The 27,828-nt window shown below is 50.7% G+C and overlaps 1 protein-coding gene across 4 annotated transcripts in view; it reads right to left on the bottom strand.

The window, feature by feature from the left end:
• Positions 1-1,711: 1,711 nt before the first annotated feature.
• SH3BP4 (SH3 domain binding protein 4) overlaps positions 1,712-27,828 on the bottom strand; it is a 41,727-nt gene continuing 15,610 nt past the window's right edge. Inside the window, exons 1-5 of one of the 4 annotated variants that reach the window (XM_080601058.1) lie at positions 25,842-25,875; positions 19,588-19,800; positions 13,902-16,264; positions 4,951-5,139; positions 1,712-4,653 (exon numbers count right to left, since the gene is read on the bottom strand). In XM_080601058.1, the coding sequence (XP_080457184.1) occupies positions 4,429-4,653; positions 4,951-5,139; positions 13,902-16,264; positions 19,588-19,705 (2,895 nt within the window). In that variant the 5' untranslated portion in view covers positions 19,706-19,800; positions 25,842-25,875 and the 3' untranslated portion in view covers positions 1,712-4,428. Of the gene's footprint in view, positions 4,654-4,950; positions 5,140-13,901; positions 16,265-19,587; positions 19,801-24,031; positions 25,055-25,089; positions 25,810-25,841; positions 25,876-27,828 lie in introns of those variants that run through there. The other 3 variants (XM_080601057.1, XM_080601056.1, XM_080601055.1) reach the window with 3 other exon arrangements.

Genomic DNA, 27,828 nt, shown 5'->3' with positions numbered 1-27,828 from the left:
CTCACATATGCTCCCCTTTTGCTTTCTCGGCAGGCATACCTGCAGAGGATGGGTTTTCACACCGCACTGCATTGCAAAGCTCCCAACATCAGTCACTGCCCTGTCCCAGATTACTGGCACTGCCTGATTGCAAGGAGGAAAGGGAATAAGTAAGGACAGCTGAGTTAAGAGACCTTATCAGCACAGGCTTGCTAGTAACTGAACATCGTTAGCAAATTGAGGGAGAAGAAAGAAAGGCAATGGGACAGCAGCTATCTGCGGCTTTAAAGGAAGCGAGCCAACGCATCGTTATTGGAGCAGCAGATCCATACGTGTAATCTAATCCCGGATCATTACTCCCTTGTTTTTCGTCTCGGTTTACGTGCATCTCAAAGCACAGAGCAAGCAACCACCAGTTCTGGGTGAGCAGCTGAAAGAAACATAGGGCTGTGGAGAAGCAGCAGCGAGGAGAGGTGGCTCTGCTGCAATGGCTGTGAGCTGCCAGGTCAAGCATGACCCGAACACGAGGAGGGCCACCTGGGCATCCAAGGTGGGAGTTGTGGTGGTCCCCAGATGAACCCAGTGCACAGATACATCATTAAAGTACTCTGGGGGCAGCAGGTGGAGGAGGGCGGCTGGGGAAGGCAGCTCTGGTTTGCTTGGTGCACTCGCTGCCCAGCCCTGTCCGTGACTGGAGCTGGCGAGGGATCTCCCAGTCCGTGCCTCGACCCTCGACCCCCTCAGTCAGAGCCATTTTCAGCAGAAAATACATGGGTGAACTGAGGCTGTCAAAGCCTCTCCTGCCTCCAAGGATGGGCTGAGGCTTTCAAGAGAAGGTAGAGCAACACCCAGGCAGACACGGATGGAGCGCAAGGTGCCAAGCAAGGTCCCACCACATCCTCCTCACCACCTGTGAGGAGCAGTGGGCCTGGCCCAGCAGCCCAGCCAGCCTCCCTGTTCCAGGCCATGAGGTGCGTTTGCCAGGGATTAAATCAAACCATCAGGTCTCTCCTTCACCCTTGGCAAGCCGAAGCCGCAGCCAGGGGATGACTGAATATTTCATATCCATAGCCTGAAATCTGAATTCAGTTCATATCGACAGCACTGCAACTGCTGGCCTGTGGTGCAAGTCCAAGGCCAGGTGGTTTGGGACAGCCAGGACTGATAAAGGCCTCCCGGTAGCAGAGGTCTGGCAACGTTAACATTAATTGTTCGGACAGTCTCTCCCCTGATCTAGTTCTGCTCTCTCACACTGGGCAAGGCAAAGCCCATTTTATGCACCCACCAACCTTGCACAACTGCCTTAACAGGCCTTGGCTGAACACAAGAATCTTTTCTCCATTCAGAAAACATCTTTGGACTAAAAGAGATCTTGCAATCAAATCTTTTCCTATTTTAAAGCTTCTTAAGCAGCAATTAGGAGGCCAGAATGGACATGCTTCTGGAAGGGAAATTACTCCCCAGGCTTTGCTTTTCTCTCTGACAGCCACCAGTCGCAGCAGGATTGTTTCCAGCAACTTTCCTCCCAAGAGGGCAGGATGGAAACACAAGCTGAGGGAGGATCTGCTTGAGATCAAATCGAGGACTCAAGACCCAGAGGACGGCTGGCTCTAGCTGCAGACACATGCTGTGAGAAACCGTTGTTTGTACAGTGAAAAACGTCTAAATTAATCTCACCCACCAAAGCTGCTTTGAGATGAAGAAACAGCAGTAGATGAAATGCACTCGATAGCACTGGAATAGTAACAGCTTTAATTGCAATATTTTTTTTCAAAAAACATTTTTCTTAAAAAAAAAAAAAAAGAACATAAATGGTAAGTACAATAACCAGTTACTGCACAAACTGTGGCAATGCAGAGCCCAGACACAGGTTTCAGAGACGGGCTTGATGAATAGTGGGCAGAAGGCATCTGAAGGACGCACGCCCAGTCCCAGCACGCGAGGAGAGACTGGATTTCTGACCGAGGACGAGGACAAATTAATGCAGTGGTTACCCCACGGACCCCGAAATGCGCTGGCCGTGCTCCCACGGTCCTCAGGGAGGGTGTGCGCAGCCGAGGGGCTGAGCATGGCAAGTTTCAGGCTGCCACTGTGAAATGTTAAGCTGGGTATACAGAGTACCTGAGGTAGTTAGAAAAACCAAGGGCGGGGAGGGGAAGTGCTGAAATTATTTGGGGATGTCCCCATCTTGTCAGAGTCACGGGAGGCTAAAACTTCTGCCCAGGAGGGTAGGGGCTGCCCTCCCCTGCTGCGAACAACCCGGCCCAGCTCAGCTGTTGGGGAGCCCTGCACAGCCCACACTGCTTTTGAGCAGCAAAAGCCAAGATCTGGACAAAGCAGGTGAAGCCGCCATCCCTCAACCTGCTGTCTGTCAGCAGATCTGCCTGCTGGCACAGGCTGAGTCTCTTGCAGGAGCTTTTCCTTATTGCATTAGAGATTTTTGCTTGGCGTAAGGAAAACGTGCTCTTACAGTGCCCTGCTGTTGTAGAGAGAAAGCAAACACATCGTGGGCTCGGCTGCTGGCAGACCCTGTTTCTGTGCTATTTTATGTTGCATAGGAAACTCCTTAAAGCCCCTGAGGAGAAACTAAGGTGCTATTTACTTCTTGCGGGGTCTGGTGAGGGTGACTGCTTCTGAGGACACAGTTTTGGGAAGAGGCAATGAGAGCAGTGAGGCTGTGCCACAGGAGGACCATTCCCTCTGGAGGCTGCCGTGCCAGCACCGTCGGCCACCAAATGCCCGCATGCTGCCTGGACCATACAGCCCATACCATGCTGTGCAGCATGAGCCGGCCAAATCACCCCACACATGTCTCTTGCTGGGGAGTTAATGTCACCTTCAGCTTCCTAGGAGCTTCGCGGTGGAGAAATGAAGTCTAGTGCCACCAGCCTGCTTGGCAGCGAGGCCAACGCAGCCCTTCTTGTGTGCTGCTACCAGGCTTTTAAAAGGTACTTTCCCCAGACTTTTTTTTTTTCTGGTTCAACCTGAAAGAAAATTATCCTTAACCACGAACCTTTCAGTGGTAGCAACATTTCGCTATAAAGAGACTTTGCACTTAAAATAAAGTAATTTTTCTGTGCAAAAATATTTCCCTCCCATGTAAAATATTTCAAGGCTCGGGGGCAGAAGGAAGAAGGGAGGTCATTCAAAAGTCAGCTATAAAACACCAGGGGAAAGTGTGGGCACCTGGTACCACAAACATTTAGCTCAATGGCACCAGCTTTATAGCAAAGGATATTTACAAGTTCATCTGGAACTCAGCAGCCTTGAACAGCCCCATTCAAAGCCCTGTGAAATCAATGGCAATGAGCATTAAGTCACGTAACACATCTGGAACATCTCTGTTGAGCTCAAGGATAGATTTCAAATAGGAGAAACATTTTCTCTTTTCTTCTTCTTTTTTTTTTTTTTTTTGGTAAGGTGATAATATGTAGATTGCAACGATTCCCTCCCCTTTTCTGGCCTCCTCTCCAGAGCAAGAGATTCTGGAGAGGAGCACCCAAGCACTTTGCTACAATGGCAGGGCAAACCACTCTCACCACCCTCCCACCTATCTCACCAGGCAGCAAGGAGCAGTTCTCTGCTGAACCCCAAACTTCCAGCTTCTTCCAGACACGTCCTGCAGCACCCAGGTAGGATGAATCATTGGCCAAGCGCCAGGGGCAGTGTCACTTCTCATGGTAAAAAACGGTACCCACGCATCTGAACACAGGCAACGAGCATCTCCCTGTCCACAGATGATAGAATGCATGTTTGCAGGCAGGCTAAAAAAATAAAAATAAAAAAATCAACCAGAGAGGTCCTATAGCCTGTGAACATAGGGAAAAAAAAAAAAAAAAAAGCGCTCCTTTCTGGTGTAAGATGCTTGCTGGGCTGAGGACATCCCAAGTTCATATGGTGCTCTACAGTCATGTCTGGGAGTTCGCCAAAACCTGACCACAGCAGTGGCACAGGGCATTCACTGTGCTTCGTCTTAAATACATATTTACATGAGTCATGTTCATCTCAAAAATGATAATTTAAAAGCAGTTTCTACAACATAAAAAACAGCAACAGCTTCCCTCCAAAGTGGTTACAACCTTTACTGCTCATTAAAAAAATTAGATTTTTATTTGTAAATGCTTAAAAAATGTGTTTTCTTTTGTGATCCCTCCCACTCCCCTCCCCACCCCTTGTCCCCCTTTAAACTTCTTAGTAAGAAACAGTTTAACCAATATCAATTCCATATGAAAAGCCATCCCTTCTGGATGCATTCCCATCAGGTGGAGGGTCATCTGCTGATTTCCAGTCCTGCTGAGAACTTGCAAACTTTGGCCTCTTTAAACCTGGGGAGAGCAATCTCCACATGTTTTTAAAATCAACCGCTATAAAAAAGGGACAAAACACAGAGAAATGTGGACACCACCATCAAATGAGATGTGGACAAAAGTATCACTGCAGGGAGCTGTGCTAGATGGCAAAATCCTCGTGGTCCTGTGGGCTGAAGGCAGCTGCCCGGAGCATGTCCAAGGAGTTGACAAGGATCAGGGTGCCGGTGAGATGCTTCCAGCGCTTGGTGATGGGGTTCTTCATCTTGTCCAGCCCCGTGTGCAGCTCCTGAATCACGTCACGGTAGCTGTCGCCCATCTGGCTGCTCCAGGTGAGGAGGAAGTCGTACGCGGGCTTCCACATGGCCTGCAGGGCAGAGGGTAGGAGAGAGCAGAGCTGAATGTGAAATCCAAGCCTTTAACGGCCTGCCTCGGTGGCTGCCTTCCTCGTGTCTGTGATTCAACATCCAGCACACAAGTGGTGCCATCCCCAGCATGCCCTGATCACAGAAAACACCCCCAGGTTTCCCCCTCAACGCACCCAGATCCTTCTCATTCCCCAAAGACACACCAGAAAACCATGTAGGAGGTATAGTGGCCGCAGGCAAAAACATGCTTGGGAAAGGCACGAGACCCTCAGAGACCGAGGCCCGTCTGCTCTCACCTCGCTGTCCACCACCCCCGTCTTGTCCCGGTGTGGGGCCTCGTAGGCATCCATCTGCTGCTTGGAGACCTTGGCGAGCTTCTCAGCGAGCTCCCTCCAGCGCTGGGCCACCTCCACGGCTGTGGTCAGCAGCACGAAGTCCTGGATCAGCCTGACAACCAGCCCCTGGCAGTCCATCTTCAGCAAGGCCTGCGGGACCATCACGAGAAAACAGGAAGACAGAGTCAGGGTGAGCCCAGGGAACTGCGTGGGGAAGTCCCTCAAGAAGCCATCCCCAAATCCTCCCACCTCCTTTCTGGCAACAGCTGGTGAAAATAGGCCAACAGGGTCGACAGAGGAGTAATCCCATTGATTGAAGGAAATGCCGACCCCTGTTCAATGAGGCCTGTAGCTGGGGCTGGCCACCACCTCCTCAGCCTCATGTTCTGGGCCATTGCTCAAGATCCTCAGACACCACGTAAGGAGGTTACAGCAACTCAGGGCTGAGAAGAACAGAGGCCTTTAGCCAAGATACTTAATCCACTGTGCTCCATGCTGCTTGCACCCAGAGGAGCAGTGTTCCTTGGTGCAGACAGCACAGGTACCTGAGGACTGTCCCGAGCACCTGGTGGGCACGGGCCAGCCACAACATTCTGGGGCAAGACCTGGAGATTTGCCTCAGGAGACGGGGAAACCCAGACAAAGGGCCAGGCCAGAGCACTGCAGGACGTGACCGCAGCAGTCGCGTTGCTTGGGATGTGCTTACTATCTTCACGTGTCAGGTCAGAAACCACCTCCTTTCCTCATCAGTTATTAGCCTACACGTTGAGATTCTCTGCAATTGGCTTTGAAGAGGTGGGGAGGAGAAACTGCTTCAGTTAGGGACACCCACAGAAGTAAGTTTTCTAGGTACCAATAGCTTAGCCAGAAAGAAATGGACAGAGCAGGTCCAACTCCTATCTTCTGGTAACAAAATCCCATTAATATCTGTTCAAAACGCAAAGCAAGTTGCAACAGTGAAAACCCATGATGCAGCTCAGGAAAGGAAGGATTTAAATGGCGATTATCAGGGGACCAACAGAATCAGCATCCCCTGATGTATGCCACAGCTAAATGTGGTGGAAGGGACGACAGCAGCCTCAGGAGTAACCTGCGTCCCTAGATAAATCCTCCTTTCAACCTTTAGTGTCTATGGAAATGTGTTTTACATTATGGAACAAGCATCCTTTTTAAAAAATAAACAAGCAAACAAACAAACCAAAAAGAACATCAAAACAATGCAAACAAACCCCAGACAATGCCTTGGGGGACAGTTTACCACCCAGAAAGGTTTAATCATCCCTCTCCCTCCATGCTGCCCGCCTCAGCGCGGACTGCAGCAGTGCCTTTGCAGGTTCATCACGCGCTACAAAAAGGAGACGCATTTGCTAGCTGCTGCCTTTCCTTTTTGTCAAGTACCCTCTTTTTTTCTTTGTTTTTGAGAGCTGGAGCCGCAGCGACAGCAGAATCAGGATGGCAGCCCTAGGATGGCTGAAGACCAAGGGCACCGCTTGGCGTTTCAGCAGGGGATCTCACTAAGGATGCAAACCACAGCTTGGGGATAAAGAGGACAACCCCCCATGAATGATGCAGAACACCAGAGAGGCACACCTGCTCCAGTGTTCCCACTGGAAACATCACCAACACCTCCACAGCAGCACAGGGAGGTTATTAGAGAAGTCATGGATCTGGGGAAAGCTCTCAGAGGTCCAAGCAGGACCTCCAAGCAAGCCCCAGCTGCTTTAGCTCTGAAGAAGAGGGGTTAAATCCTCACATGCACTGGTTTTCACAGGGACAGTAACAAACAGCTGGGAGAAGATGGTAACATCTGAAACCACTCCAGCAATTTGCAAAGCAAATATATGTTGATTCCCTTATCTGTTTCCAGCTTACACAAAGCAAAGCTGGGCTCGAATCTAATTACCGCTGTGGACCAGCATTTGCTTCTCCAGCAAAGTGCTTACACATTTCTTCTCCACAGAGTGCTAAGAGAAGTAATAAGCCCTCTTGTTAAGCAAGTAAAAGACATTTTAAAAAGAGCTTTTTTTTTTTTTTTATGGGCATAACCATTTAGATCTGATATCTGTGCCGCACTTGTAACCACCTCTGCAGAGTGTCCTAGGTCCAGCTCCCCAGCAGTATTATCGTATCATGCAGCCAACAGATTCACGCCCCTTGCCGCTTGAAGAAGAGGATTCAGATGGTCCTAAAGAGGCATAGATTTAGGATTACGCTCTGGGGTCTTCTCTCAGAGACTGCCCATCAGCAGGTATGAGCCATTAGAAATCAGATGAGACAGAGGCACCTTGTCCTATGCGCTCCTCTGGTCACCTGCGGTAGAGTTCGCCGCTGCAGTTTTGCTGTCGTCAGCTGGCCCTGGCCTGGGGGAGATGCATCCAGCTGATATTTCTCAGCCATAAAGTCCTTGGGAGAAATACACTCTGCTTCCCCATGGACACGGGAAAAGGGAGTAATGGAGGGGGAGAAAAAGGCAGAAGATGTGTTTTTTTCACTCATCTTCCCCAGGAACAGGAAGGGTATTCCCAAGGTTACCACAGAGCTGGTACCAAGGTGGTAAATCCTCCCTACAGATGTCTTTGAAGCCTGCAGACCCCTGCAAGCTGTCACCCCGCTTCCGAGGCAAGGCTGGGCACAGAAACTGGCCAGACCCATTGAAATTTGTGTTTACAGGCAGCCCCATCACCAGCATGCAAACATAGAGAACGCTCAGTATTTAGCAAACAGCAGGGCACGCAAAGGCGGCAGCGAGCCGCTCTCCTCTCGCGCTGGAGCCCAGGCAGGGAAGAGGCAGCGGGCCCCTGCAGGCACCCGAGCAGGCTGCCCAAAAAGCTGCTGGTTTTTGCACAGCTCGCATGGTAAAGCTGGGCAAGGCTCCTTGCTGCAGCACTTGGCGGCGGACAGCCAAAACAACAAGGCTTCTCGAAATGATGGGAGGAGAGGAGTGACGTGCTAGGAACTGGTACACTCGAAGCCACAGCTTTGAAAGAGGCAAAGTTGCTCCCCTCAGCTCAGCACGTTAACTCTGAAACCTACTGATAACCAGAGAAATGCCTTCTCCCTTCGCTGTGCCTCTGGAATTTCAGCTGGGAGGCTCAACCTGTAAATCACGAGCAGCGAGCGAGCTGGGGAAAACACGGGGCAGCGAGGAGAGGCAAGGGGAGATGGAGGGCTGCAGCCAGACAAACATATTTATGACAGGCAGGCACGGGGCTCTGCTGCAAGCCCTTGCTGCCCAGCCGGGATTAGCAGGGTTTACAGCAGACTTAATCCTCCAGCAGGCGCTTTTGGGATTATGCTACCATTTCTTTTCATCCTCCTCCCTCGGCCTGAACAGACCTCCCCGGACAGCTGGAGGGACACAGCTGGCTGTTCTTCTCGCTCCGTCCCCGTCTCCTCGGTACCCGGTGATGCTCCCTGCTGAGGCCTGACCTGGGCTGCGCTATTTTTTTCCACTGCTTTAAAGCTGTGCGTTGTTAGTGCTCGCCAAGGCGTTTATTAACCTCGGAGAGGCCCCGAGCCTGCTCCACCAGCCGAGCACGCGGCGTAGCAAAGGAGATGGTTTGATATTCAAATTCCAGTTCAAAGCAGAGGAGCCTATACTTAAAATGCATCCAGGGGAGGCTGAATTTGCATCCCGGCTCTGAAATGCAGAATCCCATTTCCAATCCTCTAATCACGGCAAACAGCATCTAAGCAAACAGGCAGCAGGGAGCCCCGAGGGGGTTTCAGCACAAAAGCTGAGGAAGGAGCTATGGAGTGGTGTCTCTCCTTGGTTGAAAATACGAGTGTGTTTCCTGTGTGCCCCTTTCTGCTCCCCCAATTTCACTTATTCTTATGGAGAAAAAAAAAAAAAAGTAAAACCAGCCCTAAAGACTGACTGCACATGCATCGGGGTCACTCATCAGAGCACACTTCATGGTCACTCCTGCCCCCAACCCCGTGAGCACCCAGCCCTGCTCTCACCCACAAACTCAGCCCCCAGCACACGGCTCCAGAGGAGCCATGGGGACTGTGGGCACATTGTTCCCTTCCTCCTCTTTGGCCAAACCGAGGGTAAAAACCTTTCTCCTTTGCCACAGAAGTGGGAAGTATCACCGAGTTCACTCGTGCCTGCCAAGTGCAGTGCAAGCCCCAGAAGGAAGCAGTGATGGAAATGGAGTTTTTAAATTAGTTAATGATTTTTTAAACAGCATTTAAATTAGAAAGCACCCTGGAGGGTCCAAGTGTTATCACGCATTAATCACTGCCTGAAACGGCTGGAAGGTATCTGGCAGGGGAAGCGTAGATGTGGTTACAGCAAGCAGTAATATTTAGTGTCCCATTAACCACCGCGGGAACGTGCAACGGGGCCGGGCCGGGGCTGACGGGGGATGCCTGGGGAGGGGGCACCAGCAGCGGGGTCACGTCGCGTAGCCCCAGGCCAGGTCGGATTTTTGGCCTGAGGGAGCCAACTCTGCAATGGTGCCTCCCTAAATAACCCTGACTTCAGGCATTAAACATCCCTTACATTTAGTTGCACCACGGGTGCAACTGCAGGAGACTTTTTTTGCAAGAGCAAAATTGCACAGGAGCAAGAATGGAGACAGCAGTGATCAGGCACAGGGCTCTGAAACTCTGAGGAACAGGAAGGCACTAACAACCTCCTGCCAACCCCAGCAAATAAAAGCGGGTTGTCTTGTTCTGTCTGCAGAGCGAGGAACCTGCAGGAAGGTCACAGCCAGCACCTGTGCCGCTTCTCTCCCGTAACCTTGCTCTGGGCAGCCTGCTTGGCATGGCCTCGGTGAAAGCATGTTCCCTGCCAGCTATGTCTGAGGGAACACTTTTCTTTTGTTCTGCACACATCACCTGGGCCAGACACTGAAATAAAAAAGAAGTAATTAGAGCATCTTTTTCTTTTTTTTTTTAATTGTCTGATGGAGGAAGGTAACTCCCTGGGGAAGGAGGAGCAGAGCACTGCAGCTGGAAGGCATTGGTAGCATTTCTGCAGCTTTTTATTACTTGTTAGGGGTGCAGGGCAATATGTATAACTTTTCTGTATAAAAAGCAGCTTTTGCTGGAGTCTTGCAAGCTGTCCCTCCTCCTGTGCTGTTTCTGTAGGAGAAGCCACGTCCTACAGAACCATCCCCACCAATTTCACTATGGCACCAGATAAGTTCCCCTGAAGGCAGAAGAAAGGGAAGAAAGAAAAAGAAAAAAAGAAAAGAGAAAGGCAGGAAGGAGGTTTTACCTCGGACCCACATGCTTGCAAGGACTACCACCAGCCAGCAGATTGCTGCAGGACGCAGGAGCAACGGGGACCCAACGTGAGCAACCCTGGGCTGGCAGGCTGCACCAGGGATGAGAAACCAGCTTCATCCCTTCATTGCTTCTTGGTAGAAAAGTGGCAGCATCACACAGCTGCGGTCACAACAAATACAGAGAACAAAATGGGGGGGAAACATCTTTGTCCTGTGTAAACTTCAAAAGTAGTCTGGAGAAGAAAAAGCTCACAGGTTCTGCAGCTCTCCGCTGACATGCCAACTGGCATTTTTAAAAGACCAGTGCTTTTCCTCAAAAGAAGCATTTATTGGAAAGGGTGATAAAAGTGACAGCGTATCAAAAACCCAGAGGGAAGGAAATGCTGTATCTCACCACTAATTTAACTCCAGCTCCAAGGACCAAGCAGTGCACTCACTGCACGGCAAGTCAGGTCAAGTTTCTCAGATGAAACCTGGCATGGCTCTCTGCGGCAGCCTGAGTGCATTTGATCACGCTGCGGTATGTGACTTAATGTTTCCAAAACCACCCAAAGCCTTTTCCTGAAACCTGTGAATTTTCTGGGACTCCAAAAGGTTGGAAACACGGAGTTAGCACCTGCCTGCTGGGCTGCTGTCACTGACCACAGGGCTGCTTCTGGTGTGTGTGGGAGAAGCACGTCACCATAAAGCTTTTCCGTGGAGAGGGGAGGGAACGCAGGTCTCTTCTCATCAGTAGCAGCCAGGTCTGGCAGCCCAGGTTACTTGCTTGTCTCTAAGCCCAGAGGTGTTTTTGGAGATAGCACCTGCTCCCCGTTGGGGCATGGCTTGGAAACAAGGCTTACCGAGGAGTACAACAAGCACCTGAAACCGGAGCACAGCTCAAGCATCCCTGCTGCTCCGGGCAGGGAATGCTGTCTGTAGTGGGCAATGAAGGACACACCACAACCCTGACCCCACTGAGCACCTGGCCCGGCCCTGTACAGCCTGTCTGAGCAGCAGCAGGCACAAGCTCAGAGAATTTTGCAGATCTGGGGCTTTGATTCCTACAGGCTTTGTTAGTGAGACGATCTGCGCGCTGTCTGGTTTTGATGGGCAGAGAGGGAGGAAGGGAGAGGTAGGTTTCTCCTTCCGATGTGATGACTAACTTCTGAGCAATTCACTTACCCTCACTTACCTTCACACACTGCTGCTTCTGCTAGATTAAAAAAATAAATGCAGATTATTTATTAACTAGTCCTCATGACAGGGCTTTTCCATGCTTGGCTACTGGTGTATGGCTTTGCCAGGGCAATTTTGTGTACTCAACACTGAAGTCAGATAAGGGTGCTTACCACTTCTCTCTTCACAGTCCCTTTGAGATGAGACAATCAACTCTAACATGAAATGGCCCGATCAGGTTTTAATCCAACCAGTTCTTGCCAGCAGACGCCAGAAAGCAAGTCCATTTGTTGCAAATAAAATGAGATTTAAACGCAGCAAAATACATTACTGCTCAGTTGTCATCCCCCGAAACATCTATTTCATTTCTTTTGTTTTTAAATCATGCTCACTGTTATTTCTTTGTAAGCTAAGGAAGTCTGACAGCAGCAAGGGGCTTAGAAGAAGCACAGCCTTCCATCAGGAAAAGGGCTCATCCTTTACCAACAGGCTCAGGCTCACAAAGATCTTGCACGGAATAGGAAATGGAGCCAATGTTCAGGATTAATCTCCATTCAGCCAAGGAAAATAAAACCTGCTCTGGGACTCTGCATGAGATGCATCCCTTTGGGAGCAGTATGTTTTCTGGCAGCTTATGGTCCTCCCCTTGAGTTAGTTGCTCTGGGAGCACCCAGAGAGCCTTATCTTTTTTCTTCATCTCCCCAGTTAGGCCTGGCGCAGCTTTTCCATGACCTGCAGACTGTTTTTGACCCTTGGAAACAAAGGGAATAGATAAAAGAAATGCTGACATGTCTGCAAGCCAGTAAAGCAAACAGCACAAAGCCCAAGGAAGTACTCAGCAAGAGGAGCACACATTTCACCCCATCAGCTACAGAGGTGAACGATGAAAGGTGCAAAGCTTCCTTTGGAGGAACCCTGGGGCCAGGCAGCAGCCTCGGCTGGCACCTCCACCCACCCAGGCTGATCTACAGCCCGTCAGCCTTCAGCTTGCCAGGCTCCTCCGGGGAGCGCAACGCAGCTTTTTAATATCCTCGCCCAAAATGAATGTGCGCAAAGAGAGCTCCAGTGATCAGTCTAATTGCCCTGTAACAGGCGTGAGTCACAGACTTTTGGAAATGATCTTCCCATTTTCCACAATGACACCAACACTCAGACAGAGCTTCTTATAAAGAGTTATTAATTGCCCTGTGCTGTTAGGCAGAGGAAGTACATCCACAACTCATCCGCCCTGAACTCCCCAGAAAAAATTTCCATGAGTAATGAAGGGATCCATGCTCGTCATAATGCCTTACACCTAATGCTCAATCCTCACATTTCCCCATTCTTATTAAAGGGACGTTGGGATACGAAAGACTTCATTTAGCTGCAGCCCTCTTTACCCAGGTTGCCTACTCATAATTTCATTTTGCATGCTGCATGTTCCTGCCCTACTGCCTGTCCACATCATTGCCAAGCAAAGCTTTTGCTATTTCTTAATTAAATTGGCATTTTAAAACACATGATTCACTATAACTCAGTTATCTACTTCTCCAAGACAGACTGTTGAGACGTGAGAGCTGAAATCTCTTCTAGACACAAAGTCCTGCATTTTCTTTGGCCCACTTCCTACAAAACACTAGAAGCTGTTATCATGAAGACGATTTCTCATAAGAGACTTTCTAACAGCATCCTAGAAATACTTGCAGACGGCACTTCCCCAAACTCCTGCAGAAGCTGTCAGGACAGAAGCAAGCCAGGCATTTTGGCCGATTTGCAAACACGATCCACAGCTGCACATAAAGCACCCCGACACAGAAGTGCCCTTGGTTTAGCTGTTACTCAAGGAGAGGAGAAGCAGACATAACCAGAATTGTTACAGAGTAATTTTAGGTTGTTTCATAAACATAAAGTCGTAGCACCCATTCTCAGAGCAGCCATAAAACCCCTCTCCGGCATGCTTTGATGAATTTGATCCGATATAAACACACACAGCCTGAGAGGTGGTTTGCCTACCACGCACCGTACAGGAAAACTGTTTGTTTCTTGCCTTTTTCCAGTTTTCCATGCTGTCATCAGTGTTGCCATGAAAGCCAGGAGCTCATGCACAGACATCACTTTGCCAGCAGCTCTCGGGTAACTCCTTGACAGGCACATCTTTTAGCTATCACCGAAGGCTATGCAAATACCCAGAAGCAAGGCCCAGTGCCATGAAAGCACTGGATCAAAATCACCTTGATTTTGAGGGCCTTCAGATTAGCTACCTCCCAACGCAAGTCTGTTTGCTTCCCTCACACTATATGTACATGCAGTTTCTCACCCAGTGCTTCCCTCATTTATAGCCACGATCCCATTAGCCTGTCAATGCATGTTACCACACGCCTGAATTCCCATCCGGCTATGCCGAGCAGCCTGCGGAGGACCTTTAAAATGCACTTCATTCTTCACAGACTGAATTAGGAAACCTGAGCTCCCACTCTCCCTAACCACTCGGACTGCACCACGGAGAATTAAGATGCCCTTGGCAAACCTTGGACTCACCGTCATCAGCTCCTTCTGGAAAGATTTCCTGTCCTTGTTCTCTGTGTTGTTGCAGTCTTCCTTCAGCTTCTCCAGCACGGAGGCCACACGCTCTGGCTCGCTGTCCAGCTCTGCTCGGCAGAAAAACGTGAGTGGCAAGTTCAAATACCCCAGTGCATCGGCAAAGGACCGCCAGCTGCTGAGGTTCTCCATGAGCAGAGTCCTCACGGAGGCGTAGATGTAGGTCAGGAATTTGCAGGGCCTCAGGATTTGCTCGAGCAACAGGCTGGTGGTGAGATCAGGCCCAGAGAAGTAGCTGGGTTTGACCTTTCCAACCACCAGCACATTTTTGGTGTGCACAAGGCCTATTTTGCCCTGGTAGTAGCCAATATACCACTCTTTTGTCCACAGCTGCCCCTTCAACCTGATCTTCTCCTCACTGAGGAGGGCTATGACATCTCCTTTCTTGTACTCCAGCAAATAGTGGTTCTTGCTTTGCCGCACCACTGTTTTCAGCAGCTTGCCATACTTCAAGCTCAGTACTGGCCGGTCCTGAAAAACTGGATACTTGGCAGTGGCAGCCAGAGGTGAAAGGATGATCTTTCCAACCTCATTCTTCTTAAGGAACCGCCTCTGCCCTGTCGGTTTGATGGCACTTTTAGGAGGTGGCTGTGGTGTCTGGACGCAGAACTGGGTCAAAATGGCATCCTTGTCGTCCTTGACCTGTATCCTTAGTGTGAAGTCTGAGAGCTCATTGGGGTCGTGGGAGGCAATGGGGAAGATGAGGCGGCTGACCTTGCCCAGCTTCATCTGGAAGCCTCGCACAATTTTGGCTTGCTCACTAGCTTTCACCTCGTAGTTGGTCATGTTGGAGAACATGCAGAGCTTGAGGTCCTGAGGCCGGGACAGAGCAAACTGGTGCTTACCCCAGAGCTGCAGGGCAACCGGAGCTGGGCTGTGAGACTGTCTCGTGACCTCGTTCACTAGGAGAGTCTTGGGTGCACATTCATGCCCAAACACGGCCACAACTGTTTTAAAGGAAGGGTGAATATGTTTTGGGCCGTAGACACCAACCGTGATCTTCTTGCTGATATAATCCCAAACAGTGTAAGGGTAGAGGATGTTTTGCCCTTGAGCTACGGCCGCAATGTACATGCAAGGCTCTAGATTCTCCAGCTGCACCTGTATCGTGTCCCCATATGAATAGCTCAGCTGCATGGGTGTGTATGGCCCCTCCTTCATGTCACTCCGTAGGCACTGTAGTCCTACCAAACTCTTGCTCATGATGTCATTCTTGACCTCTGCTGACACCTTCATCTCCAGAATAATAAATGTTTTCACCTCCATGTTGCTGAGTTTGATCTGCAGGACCGGACTGATGGTGCTGCACTTGTCACTGTTCAGCTCCAGCGGTGGATCTAGCATAGCTTTCATGGAGATTTGTTGCGTTTCCCCAGGGCATACATGACCCTCTGGCACATGGATGCTGATGTTGGTGTCTGGAAGCTGAACAGCTCCACCAGAGCTGTCCAGTTTGCAGACAATGTTGGTCTCCACCGGTTGTGTCTGACCCCAGCCAGGATTTTGGCCAAGCAAATCCAAGTCATGGCAAGACCGGGCCAGCTTCCTGTGGTTCAACCATGCGGTCCTAAAATCTTCCCGGCTCTGGAATTGCTCAGGGGTGGGAGACTTCAAACCGTTGAAGAAACCTGACGATGCTGGAGTATCTGACTTCGCTTGAAGAACAGACAGTTCAGACAAGCTGTAAGAGCGTTTACTTCTGAAGAAGGGATTGTCCCTTTTCACAGGCTGTTCCAGGTCCAGCCTGTTTGTGGATGGAAATTCATCAAAAATATTACCCATGCTGCTATTAGCGACCGAGCTAGAAACTGTTGAAGTAGGAGGCCCTGTGTCAAAGAGCAACAAGTCAACAGACATTTTAGAGTTGGGCTCTCTGTCTGAGCTGGTCAATGCTTGTAAATTCCCGTTCAGAAACGGGTTTGTCTGGACTCCGTTCAAGAAAGGGTTGTTATTGTTGGTTTTCAGAGAGTTTCTTTTCACGTCGGTCCATTCTCCAAGCAGGTCTAACTCCTTGACCCCCTCGTCAGGGCTCTCCAGTAGATTGTCTATCATCCCGCTGTCCGTTAAGGAAGAGTTGCGGTAGTTTACAGGCTGGACGTAGGAAGAAGGGATGTAACCCATTTCTGTAGTATTGTGAGCGTACCACCACTCACCTCCTGATGTGTCTAAGACGTAAAGATGGTCCCCCTTGGAGAACTTCAAAGTGGTAAAATTAGTTGGACAGTAATCTTTGATTGCTATTACTTCCTTCGCATTTCCAAAGGATGTGGGATTGTCAACCAGCAAGGCACTAGGAGAAGGCACTGCAAAATGAAGAAAAACAAAGCTGTAAGCAATCCACAAGAGTCACAAAGTACTTAAAATAATTTCTTTCAGGTAAGCAATCCGCGCTACTTTATGCAGTAAAGCCAAGGTAGTTTTATAGCATCTCAAACCTATGTTTGTTTTTTTTCCTCTAAAATTTTTAAACAAGACTTTCCCCTTTACTATTTCTGATAAATTCATGCTGCAGAAAAGAATGCCTTCCCCAGAGTGATGGGCATCAACACCGCTGGAAAGAGCAGCAGGAGTTGAGATAGGAAACACAGCAATTTGTTACCCTCCTGTGGAAGCAAGGCCTGGGCAGAGAAAGCAGGTCTCCCAGTGCAGTCAAGTGTCTTAGCAACAAGCCTCCCCCTTGATTCAGGACCTCATTCAGCTGCTTCTAGAAGAGACAGCCTCTAAATTCACGGATGAATGATGCACGAAAAGGTGTGTTGGAGGGAGTTTCAAGGGAGTCACAGCCCCTTCTTATCAGCTATCTCTTTTGCCCAGCACGTCCAGATCTAAGCTCCTGAGGGTGCATGCTACTATAGCAGGCACCCGCCTAAATTTTCACATTTAAAACAACAGAAGTTAATTTCGAAAGGAGTTCTCAGTGATGTGCTGCATGGGAAGAATTTACATGATCCTTCACAACCACTATCCTACAAATTTGGTCAGCGGTATCCCAATGTCTTTGGCCACCAGCTCTGTAGCACTGCCATTTTTCATTCTCCATGCAAATAGTTAACAACGCTGCTGAAGGTGAATGCCTCTTCTACAAGCAGATTACATGGTAACTCAGGGTAACGTTCACAGGCTAGAAATGTTCTCACTCTTCCACAACCCCTCTGCTGAATGTGTGAAATATCTTATGTTTCAGGGTAAGAAACAACCAAGGGTACCCACTCAGAGCACATCATAGCCCTCCTTTTTCATGTCACACCACCCAAAAAATCAGCACCTCACTCCTCATACGTAGCATTTATATTTCAAAGCTCCTCAACAAAAAAATTCCTTTTCCAAACAAAGTCATGTTATTCGAACCAGCAGAAACAAACACAGTATTGACCTCCCACGGCACTGGCACAGACCGAGGAGCATCTCCAATCTCCCTTTCAGCAATGTTGAGCAGCAGGTCCGGCTGCAAGTTGTTTTGCTAGTATTATCTGATCCCAATTGCAAACAAAACAGTTCAATTAACACTACGCATGTTCACACTGTCACTGTATTTATTGGTTTTGCTCTCACATTTAGGACATACTTCTGCTAAGAATCACAAGAAATAAGCTGGAGATGATGTTATATCAGTACTCAAATGTCCATTATCTTGCGAGACAGACCTAAAAAAAACAATACCAAGGGGGAGAGAGGGAAAAGAGCTGGATTTTCTCAAATACAGAGCAGCAAGAGAACTGGGAAACCATCTGCTACAATAGGCTTGAGAGCTCTCTGGAGGGAAAAGGGGGATTTAAGAAAGACAGGAAGCCCCTAAAATCCCAGAGACAAAGTGACAGCAGAACAGACTGCTCATCCCTCCGGGCACTAACGGCAGGCAAGCAGCACTTCTTGGACAAAAACTACAAGAAAAGGGAAAACACAGAATGTCAGAATGCCTGACAGCCCTACATAAAATGTGGAAATCAAAAAAATAGACTCAGTACAGCCATGGCACAATTCACAATACCACTACTGAAATACACAGCAACTGAGGAGCAAAGAAAAGTGTTTAGCTATAAGGACTCTAGGACTCAGATATTGGAAAAAGAAGAGTTTGTACAAACTAAACAATTCATCATTAACTCACTTCCCCTGCCCAACCTCTGCCAGCAGGTAAGGAAAGTTGTGAGGACATTTATTCAGTGTAAAACTATATATAAACTCTGCACTGAAACTATTTTGCCACCCTGGCAGGAAGCGGCTGTTAATTTAGCTCTGCAGCCCGAGCTGTTTGCTGGAGAGAAGCATGGTGCAGGGCTACCTGCAGTTGCTCCCCAGGGATGCTTCTGGTCCCGTGGCCAGCCCACATGGTGCCATGGCTAAAAGCAACATGTTGCTAGAAAGCAGCATCTCTCCTTGGTGCTTTGAAGAGGCTTCCCAGCTTGGGCCACTTAATCTTGCCAAGACCATGTTGTTTGAAGTGGTGATGCAAAGCCAAGCCCCAGGACTTGAAGACATCCATAAGACCTCATCAGAAAGCCCCAGTAAGGGGTTTAATAACTGAGCTTTTAATAGCTGCGGTGAAGAGCTGCCAGACCTCCAAACAGGAAATGCCTGTGATTTCAGCTACCCCTGCTTAGGGCCACGCTCTGGCTGCTGAAGGGCTATGAAGCCATGGAGATAGATGCGGTTTCACTTCTGGTGAAACCACCCGCATCCACAGAGCTGCCGGGAACACGCTTCCAAACACTTCTTGAACTGCGGCAGCTTGGTGCCGTGGCCATGTCCCTGGGGAGCCTGTTCAGTGCCCGACCACCCTCTGGGCGCAGAACCTTTTCCTAGCACCCAGCCTGACCCTCCCCTGTCCCAGCTCCATGCCGTTCCCTCGGGTCCTGTCGCTGTCCCCAGAGAGCAGAGCTCAGCGCCTGCCCCTCCGCTCCCCTCGTGAGGGAGCTGCAGGCCGCCATGAGGCCTCCCCTCAGCCTGCTCTGGTCAGGGCTGAACAAACCAAGGGACCTCAGCCACTCCTCATACGTCTTGCCTCCTAGACCCCTCCACATCTTTGTATCCCTCCTTTGGACACTCTCCAACAGTTTTATGTCCTTTTTATACTACGATGCCCCAAACTGCACACAGTGCTCAAAGGGAGGCCGCATCAGTGCAGAGCGGAGCGGGACAATCACTTCCCTCATGAGAATGAGTAATGACTGAAAGGATGTGAGTAATTCCTATTTTCGCATTAAAAACAAACTAACGCAAAAGCATTTGATGTTCTGGTCTCTTCTTGCCCCTTGTGAAAAAATAATCACTTTTGTGCATGCTTATTTTTAAAGACCTTCAGCACGTACTAACTTCTACCTCCACCTGGAGTTACTTCTTGGGATCCATTTATAATGAGGAAACAGTAATTTCTCTCTCATTTGAATGCAACTGTTAGGCTGGGTAAGGTAAATAAAGTATAAAAAAAAAAGTGACAAAAGGAAACAATAGGATTACTCAAACAATCTGTTCTGGGGAAGGGAAAACAACCCCGTGCAATTGTCTTGTCACTGGCTCTGTCTGGCGAAGCCATTTCTTCTCCTGCATGTGACAAGGTGGCACTGGGTCAATACGTGTCCCGTCCCAGGGGGGCTGTGACCCCTGCTGGCCCACTGGGCCCCCGCACCTTTCACGTCGCACAGGCTGCTTTCTGAGAAGCCGTCGCTGAGGTCAATGAGCGTCCCCTCCGACTTGCACCGTGGCAGGGCACTGGAGTTGGCTGCCCGGATCCTCTGCGCCGCCATCTCGAGCCCGCTGAGACACCCAGGGCTGGGGACTGCTAGGTGGTCATGGCCTCTCTGCAGAACCCGGTGTTACCACAGCACCCTGGGGAACCAGCCTGCAGACAAAAACAAAGCCAAGCACATTAGCAAAGCCACCAGCTCTCAACACGACACCCACACGACGCACCTTGAAAGACGTGAGCTTAACACGTGCCACAGCTTCAGCCTCAAGCTGACTCAGGGCAGCTGCATCCTCCCTTTCCCATTTGCTTATCAAAAAAGCACTCCAGGGAAAAAGCCATCATCTCTCTGCACCTGCAAGCCAACCCTACAGTGCTGATTCAGGAGAACTTCCTCATATCAGAGAATCACAGAACGATTAAGGTTGGAAGGGACCTCTGGAGGACATATGGTCCAACCCCCCTGCTGAAGCAGCTTGTTCAGGACCATGTCCAGGGTCATATTGTCATATTCTCCTTAAAGCATCAGGAACGATTACCTCGGTACTCCTAATAAGCAAGGTGCTGCCTACAAATCACCAAGGACTCTGGATACTCTGGATAGCAAAGACAGCCTGGCCTCGCGTTACACAGCTGCTCGCCACCACCCTGTACAAACCAGCCTCTGCTTTAAGAAGCTGCTCCCAAGGTGCCAGCAGCATGACAGATCTCACAGGCGTTGCACAGTCTGTGCACACCCCTTTGCAGCCGTTCTCCCAGACCTCACCAATGGGACTGTCCAGAGACACAACCAGGCTGGGACAGCACCCACAAATGCACACCTCTTCCTCTGCCACAAAGCCTGCTCTCCTCCACCACCTGGCTTCACACCGCCCTCCTCTTCCCTGATCTCTTACCCTTTCCCCATTTCACTTACAACTATCAGACCCAAAGTGTAAATGGATTTCAGGGTGCTTAGAGCGAATACAGAAAGCACCTTGTCCTGCAAACAGCACAAGGCTGCCCCAGGGGATTCCCTTAAAAAGTCACCACGGGACCCAAGCAACAAGACGATGACAAAAAGGCTGTGGGTTAGGTCTCAGGCAGCTTCTTTGAAAGCTGTGCTCTCCAGCAGGGCAGCATAGGACAAGAAACACCAGCTGCCAAGCCATCACATGCAGCTCTGGGGCCATGCCCCAGTCCAGCCCACGCCGCTGGCATCGCAGCTGGCCACGCGGAGGAGGTAATGGGGTGGCATTTCTACCCTCCCGCCTGACTTGCTCAAGCTTGTGGAGCTGGTGGCTTATTAGAGTCACTCTCCTAAATCACCTCAAAACCACATCCCCGTGTGCTGGCTCTGGTATCCCACAGATGCTAGCGGAACTTGAGCAGCAGAGGATGAGGCTAAGCCTTCCTCTCCGTTGGCTGCTTGCAGAGTTTCCAGGCTGGTAAGTGGGTACTTGCTGGAGATGTTTACTGACATGGGATTTGGGGATTAACCCACGTGGCAGGGTGGTGACAGAAAGGTCCAGCAGCTGCTTTCTTTTTTTTCCAGAAACACTTGCAAAAATACTCTACAGGGTTAAACATTGTGGAAGAACAGACACATCGCTGCACTAGAGCCAAGGGAAAAATTAACCCATTTCCTGCTGCCTGCAGAACACGCTGGTCCTTTGACCACAAACACAGTGGCTGATGCAAGCACTGGCAATACCTCCTCTGGTGTCACCAGGGCTGCTCTGCAGCTTGGAGGGTGGCCAGAAAGGCCAGGAGCACGCGGGCGAGCAGGCAGGCTCTGCTGGCTGACAGCACCGCTGCAGCACAGAGCCCGAGCCACGCTTTGCTCTCTCAGGTTTGCACCAGGGAGAAGGTACACGCTTCCAGCACCAGCCTGGCAAACTCCGCCATCCAGGTCAGACCCCCTGCAGACATGCCAGCCTGGATACAGAGCACCACCAGCTCTGAACATAAAGCCCTCTGCAATCAAAAGCTATATCCAAATCCAAATTCCCTGCTCGAGCTCAGCAACCCAAAGGGCTTTTAATCCCCTCCTAACATTGTTCTCCCTTCCTCCCCGCCCCATACAAGTTTTTCCCTTGCTTGAAAACCAGATCAAGCAGAAAATAACTCCCAAGCCCAAATTCCTCAGACGGTAGAGCTCTGCTGGGAATATGGAGATAAAGGAAACATGAAGACAAGCAACTGCCGGGGCTGCAGCTGGCTGTTATTACACCAGTGGGTCTCTGCAGGCAGGGTGAGGAGGAGCAAGCCCGGAAGGATTCAGTGCCCTTTTCTGGAATGCAGAAAGAGGAAATTTGCATCCCAGGCGGGAGAGTCTGAGCAGGAGATACTCCAGCCTGCTTGAGACACTTCAGAAGCCATCCCGGGGCTGGTATGCCAGGAATGCAGTTGGGGTAAGGATGCAGGAGGCTTCAGACGGAAAGGAAAGAGAGAACTTTTGTAGAAACACTTTTCCCTTGGAGAAGACAGTTGTTTTGGGTCCCGCTGGAACACTCTGGAGGGAGAGGGGTTTGCACACCCTGGGTTCTGCCCCTGGCAAACCGTGCAGAAACTTGGTAGGGTCTTGTAGGGGTTCTGCTGCTGGGCTGGTGGGTTAAAGCCCTCCACGGCTCCACACAGGCACAAACTCCAGCTCTAGATGTGCAGCATTATTGTCACAGTGACACCTAAAGTGGTGAATTTTTCCCAGTTTCAGCAATTCTTGCACACAATCCTCTTAAAAGCAAACAAAAAAAACTAGACTAAACAAATACTTTGACGGCCCAAAGGTTACCCCTGCGTGGTGAGCACTGCATGAAGGCTTCTTGAGCAAGAAAGAAACCAGTCATAGGTAAGTGGCTTTCCTGAGAATCGAAGTGCAAGCCACGAATACATTTTCAAATACCTGCTTGGTAGTCCAGTGCCAAATATTTTTACTATCAGTAATCACAGCCGTGAACTGACAAATCTCAGACATACCCACAAGCCTCGCAGTGCCTGGAATGTGCAGGGATGCTCCCCCTCCCAGTCTTCCCTTAACTGCTACATGGGAAGCTTTATGCTAAAGGTCTGTGACAGATGTGATCGTGCGGAGAAACAGCTGGGAAAATAAGCCCTACATGCATCCCAAATCTCAAAAGACAGCAAGAATGTACATTAAAAATGACTGATTATGAAAAACCATTTCCTCTCCCTAACGCAGGATCTTGTTCTGGGTGTAGCAACGCTACCACATGCACAGAAGGATGTGGGTGCACCCACCCCACTGCAATTTTTAGGGAAAATTTTTAGGGGAACTGGGTGGGGAGAGCAGTGTTTTGGAGCTGACAGTCCCAGGGGAGGAACAGGGCTGATTCTGAATGCAGAGCAGGGACATAACAAATCAGCAAGAATAAGACTGCGTCTTCAAACCTGGACTACGTGAGAATAAAAGGGGACAGTCGGGTGCTGGGTTGCCGTGGCAGGAATTGTTTAGAAGTCACTTCTATAGCCATGGCTGAGACAATGGTCTGCAAACTCCTCTGAAAGCACTTTAAATATAGAATAGGAAAAAAAAAACACAGCTCCATCTGTTCTCCCACAGCAATAAACAGCATCCTTAATGAGTGGAGGAAAGGAAATGGGGGGCGAGTTAGTGAAGACCTTTTCCCCCCGTGTATGTCCCTGTCTGGCAGCATGCGGGGATGAGGCGAGGAGCCCAGTGCAAGCGAGGAAGATGACGATATCTCAACACACAACCAGCTCCAAAGCACCTGCATCCACTTTTCATGCCAGTTTGCTCCTCCCGGAAGGGAAAGGCAAAAAATCCAATCTACCAGCTGCATGCCCCGCTCTGACACGAAGCACAGGGCCACCTCCACTAAGACTCCCCCATTTTATTCTTCCCCAAATCCTAAATGGGCTCGGGGGGTTACACATTGGGCAAAGCTTTAGAGAAGCACCACTAAGCACGCTCCCACAGCTGCTGGCTGGCACCACGCTCCTTCTCGCTGTCTTTCCAGGGCACAGAAGCACCAAGGATCGCATTGCTCCTGGACAGGAACAGCGTGGCACCCAAAATCCCAACCACCAGCACAAAAACGAGTTTGCTTTCTCCGTGCACGGCTCCTTGTGCTGACATCCTACGGGGTGACAGCAGCTGTTGTCTCCTCCCCACCCTGCCTGCTGGATTTCTGCGCCCGGGGGACATCACGAGCCTCTGGACTCACATCCTGTGACTCACCCCTAAGAGAATCAACACAGCGATTTGCAACAGGGACTCGCAGAGCAGACTCAGCTTTGCATTAGCCTGGGCTACAAATAAGTTTTGTTTGGTGGGGACAACACCCAGACGGGACACGCGAACACCAGACCCTCATCACACTCCTCTCTGCGAGCCGAAGGCTCGTGGCTTCTCAAGGCTAATTACCTCCACGTCCTGTCCCCGGCGAGCAGGATCTCCCTGGTCTTGAATCAGAGCCATTTGGGGAATGCCTGCTCCCGGACCTCCCTTCCGTGGGACGTGGGGGCTCTCCTGGTGAGCGGGATGAGGAGCAGCATCGAGACCCCGGTGGCAGCGGGGGACCAGGACGGAGCCGCCACTCCCTGCAGCGGATGCTGCTCCTCGTCGGGAGGGGTGGCTTAGCCCGGAAACCAAGCCCCAGCCCAGCCTGCTCCTGCTCCTCAGTGCTCCCTTCTCTGCTTTTCGTCCACCCCACAGACTCCGGTGCCCACCATCCTGCCCAGCCCGGCCTGATGGTGGCACGATGGGGACAGCAGCAGCAAGCCCCACACTCCCCCCCTGTTATAGCCCCATCGGTCACACCAAGCCATTACTGGTGGGATTAAAGTACACGTCCACCTCTGGCGGTTACTTCTACAGCGGTTATTTCTACCATCAGCTGAGCCTCCCCTGCTCGGCACCTCTGTTTAAGCCTTATTCTCACGCTGGATTGACAAAGAGGCCCGTATCTTATCTAGGGAATTTAATCACCGCTGAACTATGAATCAAAGATGTAGCACAGGCATCCCAGCCAGGCTAAACTGGATTAGTGCAGAAAAGCAATTTCAGGAAAAATACTCATCGGCGGTCTAATCCCCACGTCTGCAGGCAAAGAAATACAATAAAAGCTCGGACGCACATGGAAGCAAAACCCTTGAGGGCAGGTATCAGGATTTGCTCCCTTCCCGGGGGTGGCTTCCCGGGAGCATCCCCAGGCATGGGGCAAAACGCACAAGCCCAGGGAGCTGCCCAATAGTGCTGGTGACCACGGCAAATGTCCAGAGCAGTGTACGGGGAAAACCTGAGCCCCTGCAGGGTGAGCAGCACCTCTGTGCTCGGCTCCCTCACGTGCTGCGAACTGAGAGAGCTGACTTTGGTCACTTCTGTCCTTGTCAACCCTCTCCCATGGCACAGGAGGACAAGTGAGCTGTGAGAGGCCCCTCCTCGACCTCCCACATTAGCTGCATGAAAATACCCTTGCTTACCACCCCGTTTCACCCGTCCCAAGGCTCCGGGGCTGCGAATCCCACTGGCACCAGCCCTCCTCCGACAAGCACCCGCTGCAACCAGGGGTAGGTGGGAGAGGACTGCAAGGAGCCTGCGCTCATCCGAGAGCCAGCGATGGAAATCCCCCGACTGCTGAGAATTTTTGCTGATAAGAGGGAGGGCTCGCGGGGCTGCCCGGTACCAAGCACGGGGCTGGAGACGGAGCCAGGACCTTCCACGTGCAGCCAAACGAAGGGCAGCAGGCGTGGTGCTCGCTGCCAAAGGGTGGTGGGGAGGATGCTGCACGTCCCCGGCCAACCTGCTCCTCCCAGCAGCTTGGCCAAACCGGGGATCTGCCCGCAGCACGCTCACACCCATGGGGAACAGCAGGAAAAGAGCCACGGTGACACAAGGCAGCCAGCTAATCCTGCACGAACTGCCGTGCTCACAGGCATGTTCTCCCCGGGTAATAATAAAAAGCCCATCAAATCCTTCGGGGGGAAAAGTTCAGGGGGAACCCTCCCCCTCTGGCTGCACAGACCCTTTAGCCAGAGGCACCTTCCAGGCTGGGTGAACCTCTCGCTTAACAGCCCGTGAGCTACCGGTCAAATCAGGGCTGCATCTTGCCACGGACTGAAAGGTAGAAAGAGAAGAAAGAGCTTGTAACCAGTCGCTCATCCTCCTCCTCCAGCTTCCCACACCAAAGCCAAGACCAACCCCAGTCACTTGCTGCTAATTACTTTTCACTTACCTTTTATTTACCAAAGTCGAGATCCCCTAGCTCTCCTAAAAAAACAACAAAACAAAACAAAACAAATATAACAGAAGTGGTTTTGGAAGTTTTAAAACATAGTCAGCATTATTTAAATACAAGTGAATTTAACTCTTTGTAGCTAGAAATTCACTTTCCATAGCTACCCATAGAGCACATTCATCCTAGACAATAAATTCACTGAAAATGTTGCTTCTGTCACTGCTACTACACTTTATGTGACTCAAGACCATGGAGTCTTGCACAGCAGAGACTCCTTCCAGAAACCCAGGCTGTTATGTGCACGGGGGACACCCCACGACCTGGAAGAGCCGACGAGCATCTGCTCAGACAGCGCCAGCTGACGTGTCTGGGAAAGCACGCCAGAATTACGCTCAGGAGCTGAGGCCATGCTGAGCCAGATCTCCTGAGCCCGCCCGACTCTCCAAAGCTAAGAAAACCCACTAAATCCATCCCCACACACTGCCGGGACAGCGCAGACCTCCCCCTGGAGCCACCACCACGGTAGCAGGGTCTTGCAGCCAGCACGCTGCAGCATGAATCCCGGCTTCTTGCGTGCTGCTGACCTTGGGAAGACGGAGTCCTGGGGACAAAGCATCTCGCCCCTGCCATCCTGGCCCCCTCTGTAAGGTACTTTGAGCCCTGCTGGTAAGGAAGAGCTGCCTGCTATTGGTTTTTCTCTAGAAGCCTGGCCCAAGCATTGTGGGCCACATACCCTGGTGATTCCCAAGTTTGTCACCTTTCTGTTATCTCCTCCTCCTACTTTACCACTTATGTTTGCACAGCCAATGCTTTCATCTTTCCAAAAAAAACCCCCAACCAAAGATAAAACGCTCCTTAAGACAACACAAAACACAAGCTCTTTGTACCAGAAAGAACATGTTTGTGTGAACTCACGTACGCCCCGGAACAACTCCTGGGAGACGTGAGAGAAGAAAACGTGTTATTTTAGCAAACGAGAAGGGACTTGCAGAAACACGGGGACCTTCAGTCCCTCCCACGGTGCCCTCATCTCCCATGGGTTTGCTTCAGGTCCCACCCCAGGAGGCTGCGTGCAACATGGCACAAACCCTGCCAAGCCCCAGCAAAGAGGCTGTGGATTGCCTCTGATGTTCAAGTCCAGAAATAAGAAACCGGAACATTCAGAAAGAAAAAAAATATATATATATAGTTATCTGCGCCCACCCTGCTGATCGTGCTGGAGTCCCACTTTGTGTGCCGAGCAGCAGGGGCTCGATGCTGGCAGCTGGCAGCAGTGCTGGCCAGGGAGCACAGCCCGTGCCAAGTGCTATGGAAAAATCCAGCCCGCAAGGACGGGACGGCAGGGAAAATGCCAAGTGTCTCAGCCTGAGGTACACCCGCTCACACTGCTCCCCCAGCGAGGACGGGCAGCAGGGAGCCAGAGGAATGGCCGGACGATGCTGCACGCCCTCGTCTTCCTCCTCTCCTGAGGATGCTGGCATGCCGAGAGCTGCAAGCTGCTCCCATTTAGGGCTCCTTATGAGTACGGTGCTCTTTGCCAGCCCCAGCACGCAGGCCGGGCACGGGACGGATGAGAATTTGGCTCGTGCAAGCGATTCGACTCACAGCTCTTGGGGGCATGGGGGGCACTGCAGGGGAAAAAAATGTGATTATTGCTGAGCACATGTTCCCGGTGTCTGCTGGCTCCTACAGAGAGGGAACCCGTTACAGCCTCCTTAACGGGTGCGTTACCCTTTGCAAGTGAGGCAAGGAAGGACAGGAAAGCTTCCTTTTATAGCAATGACTTTGGAGCACGAGTCTCATTGAAAGTCAATGCTGGAGACGGAGATGCGAGCGGCTAAATACAGATTAGGTGTCTTTGGGGTAAGAGAGCTTTCCCTGCAGTGCCTGCTGTGGCTGCCAAGCGTGGGCCCCAGCCCTACAGCTCCCCACTGCCTTCGTTATCCATTCCCCATGCAACCAGCCACGGAGCCAGGAGAAACCA

The sequence above is a fragment of the Anser brachyrhynchus genome, assembly GCF_964034855.1.
Source record: "Anser brachyrhynchus genome assembly, chromosome: 7".
Classification (NCBI taxonomy): domain Eukaryota; kingdom Metazoa; phylum Chordata; class Aves; order Anseriformes; family Anatidae; genus Anser; species Anser brachyrhynchus.
The sequence above is the reverse complement of the archived record's forward strand: the minus strand, read 5'-3'. Positions and strand labels throughout refer to the sequence as shown.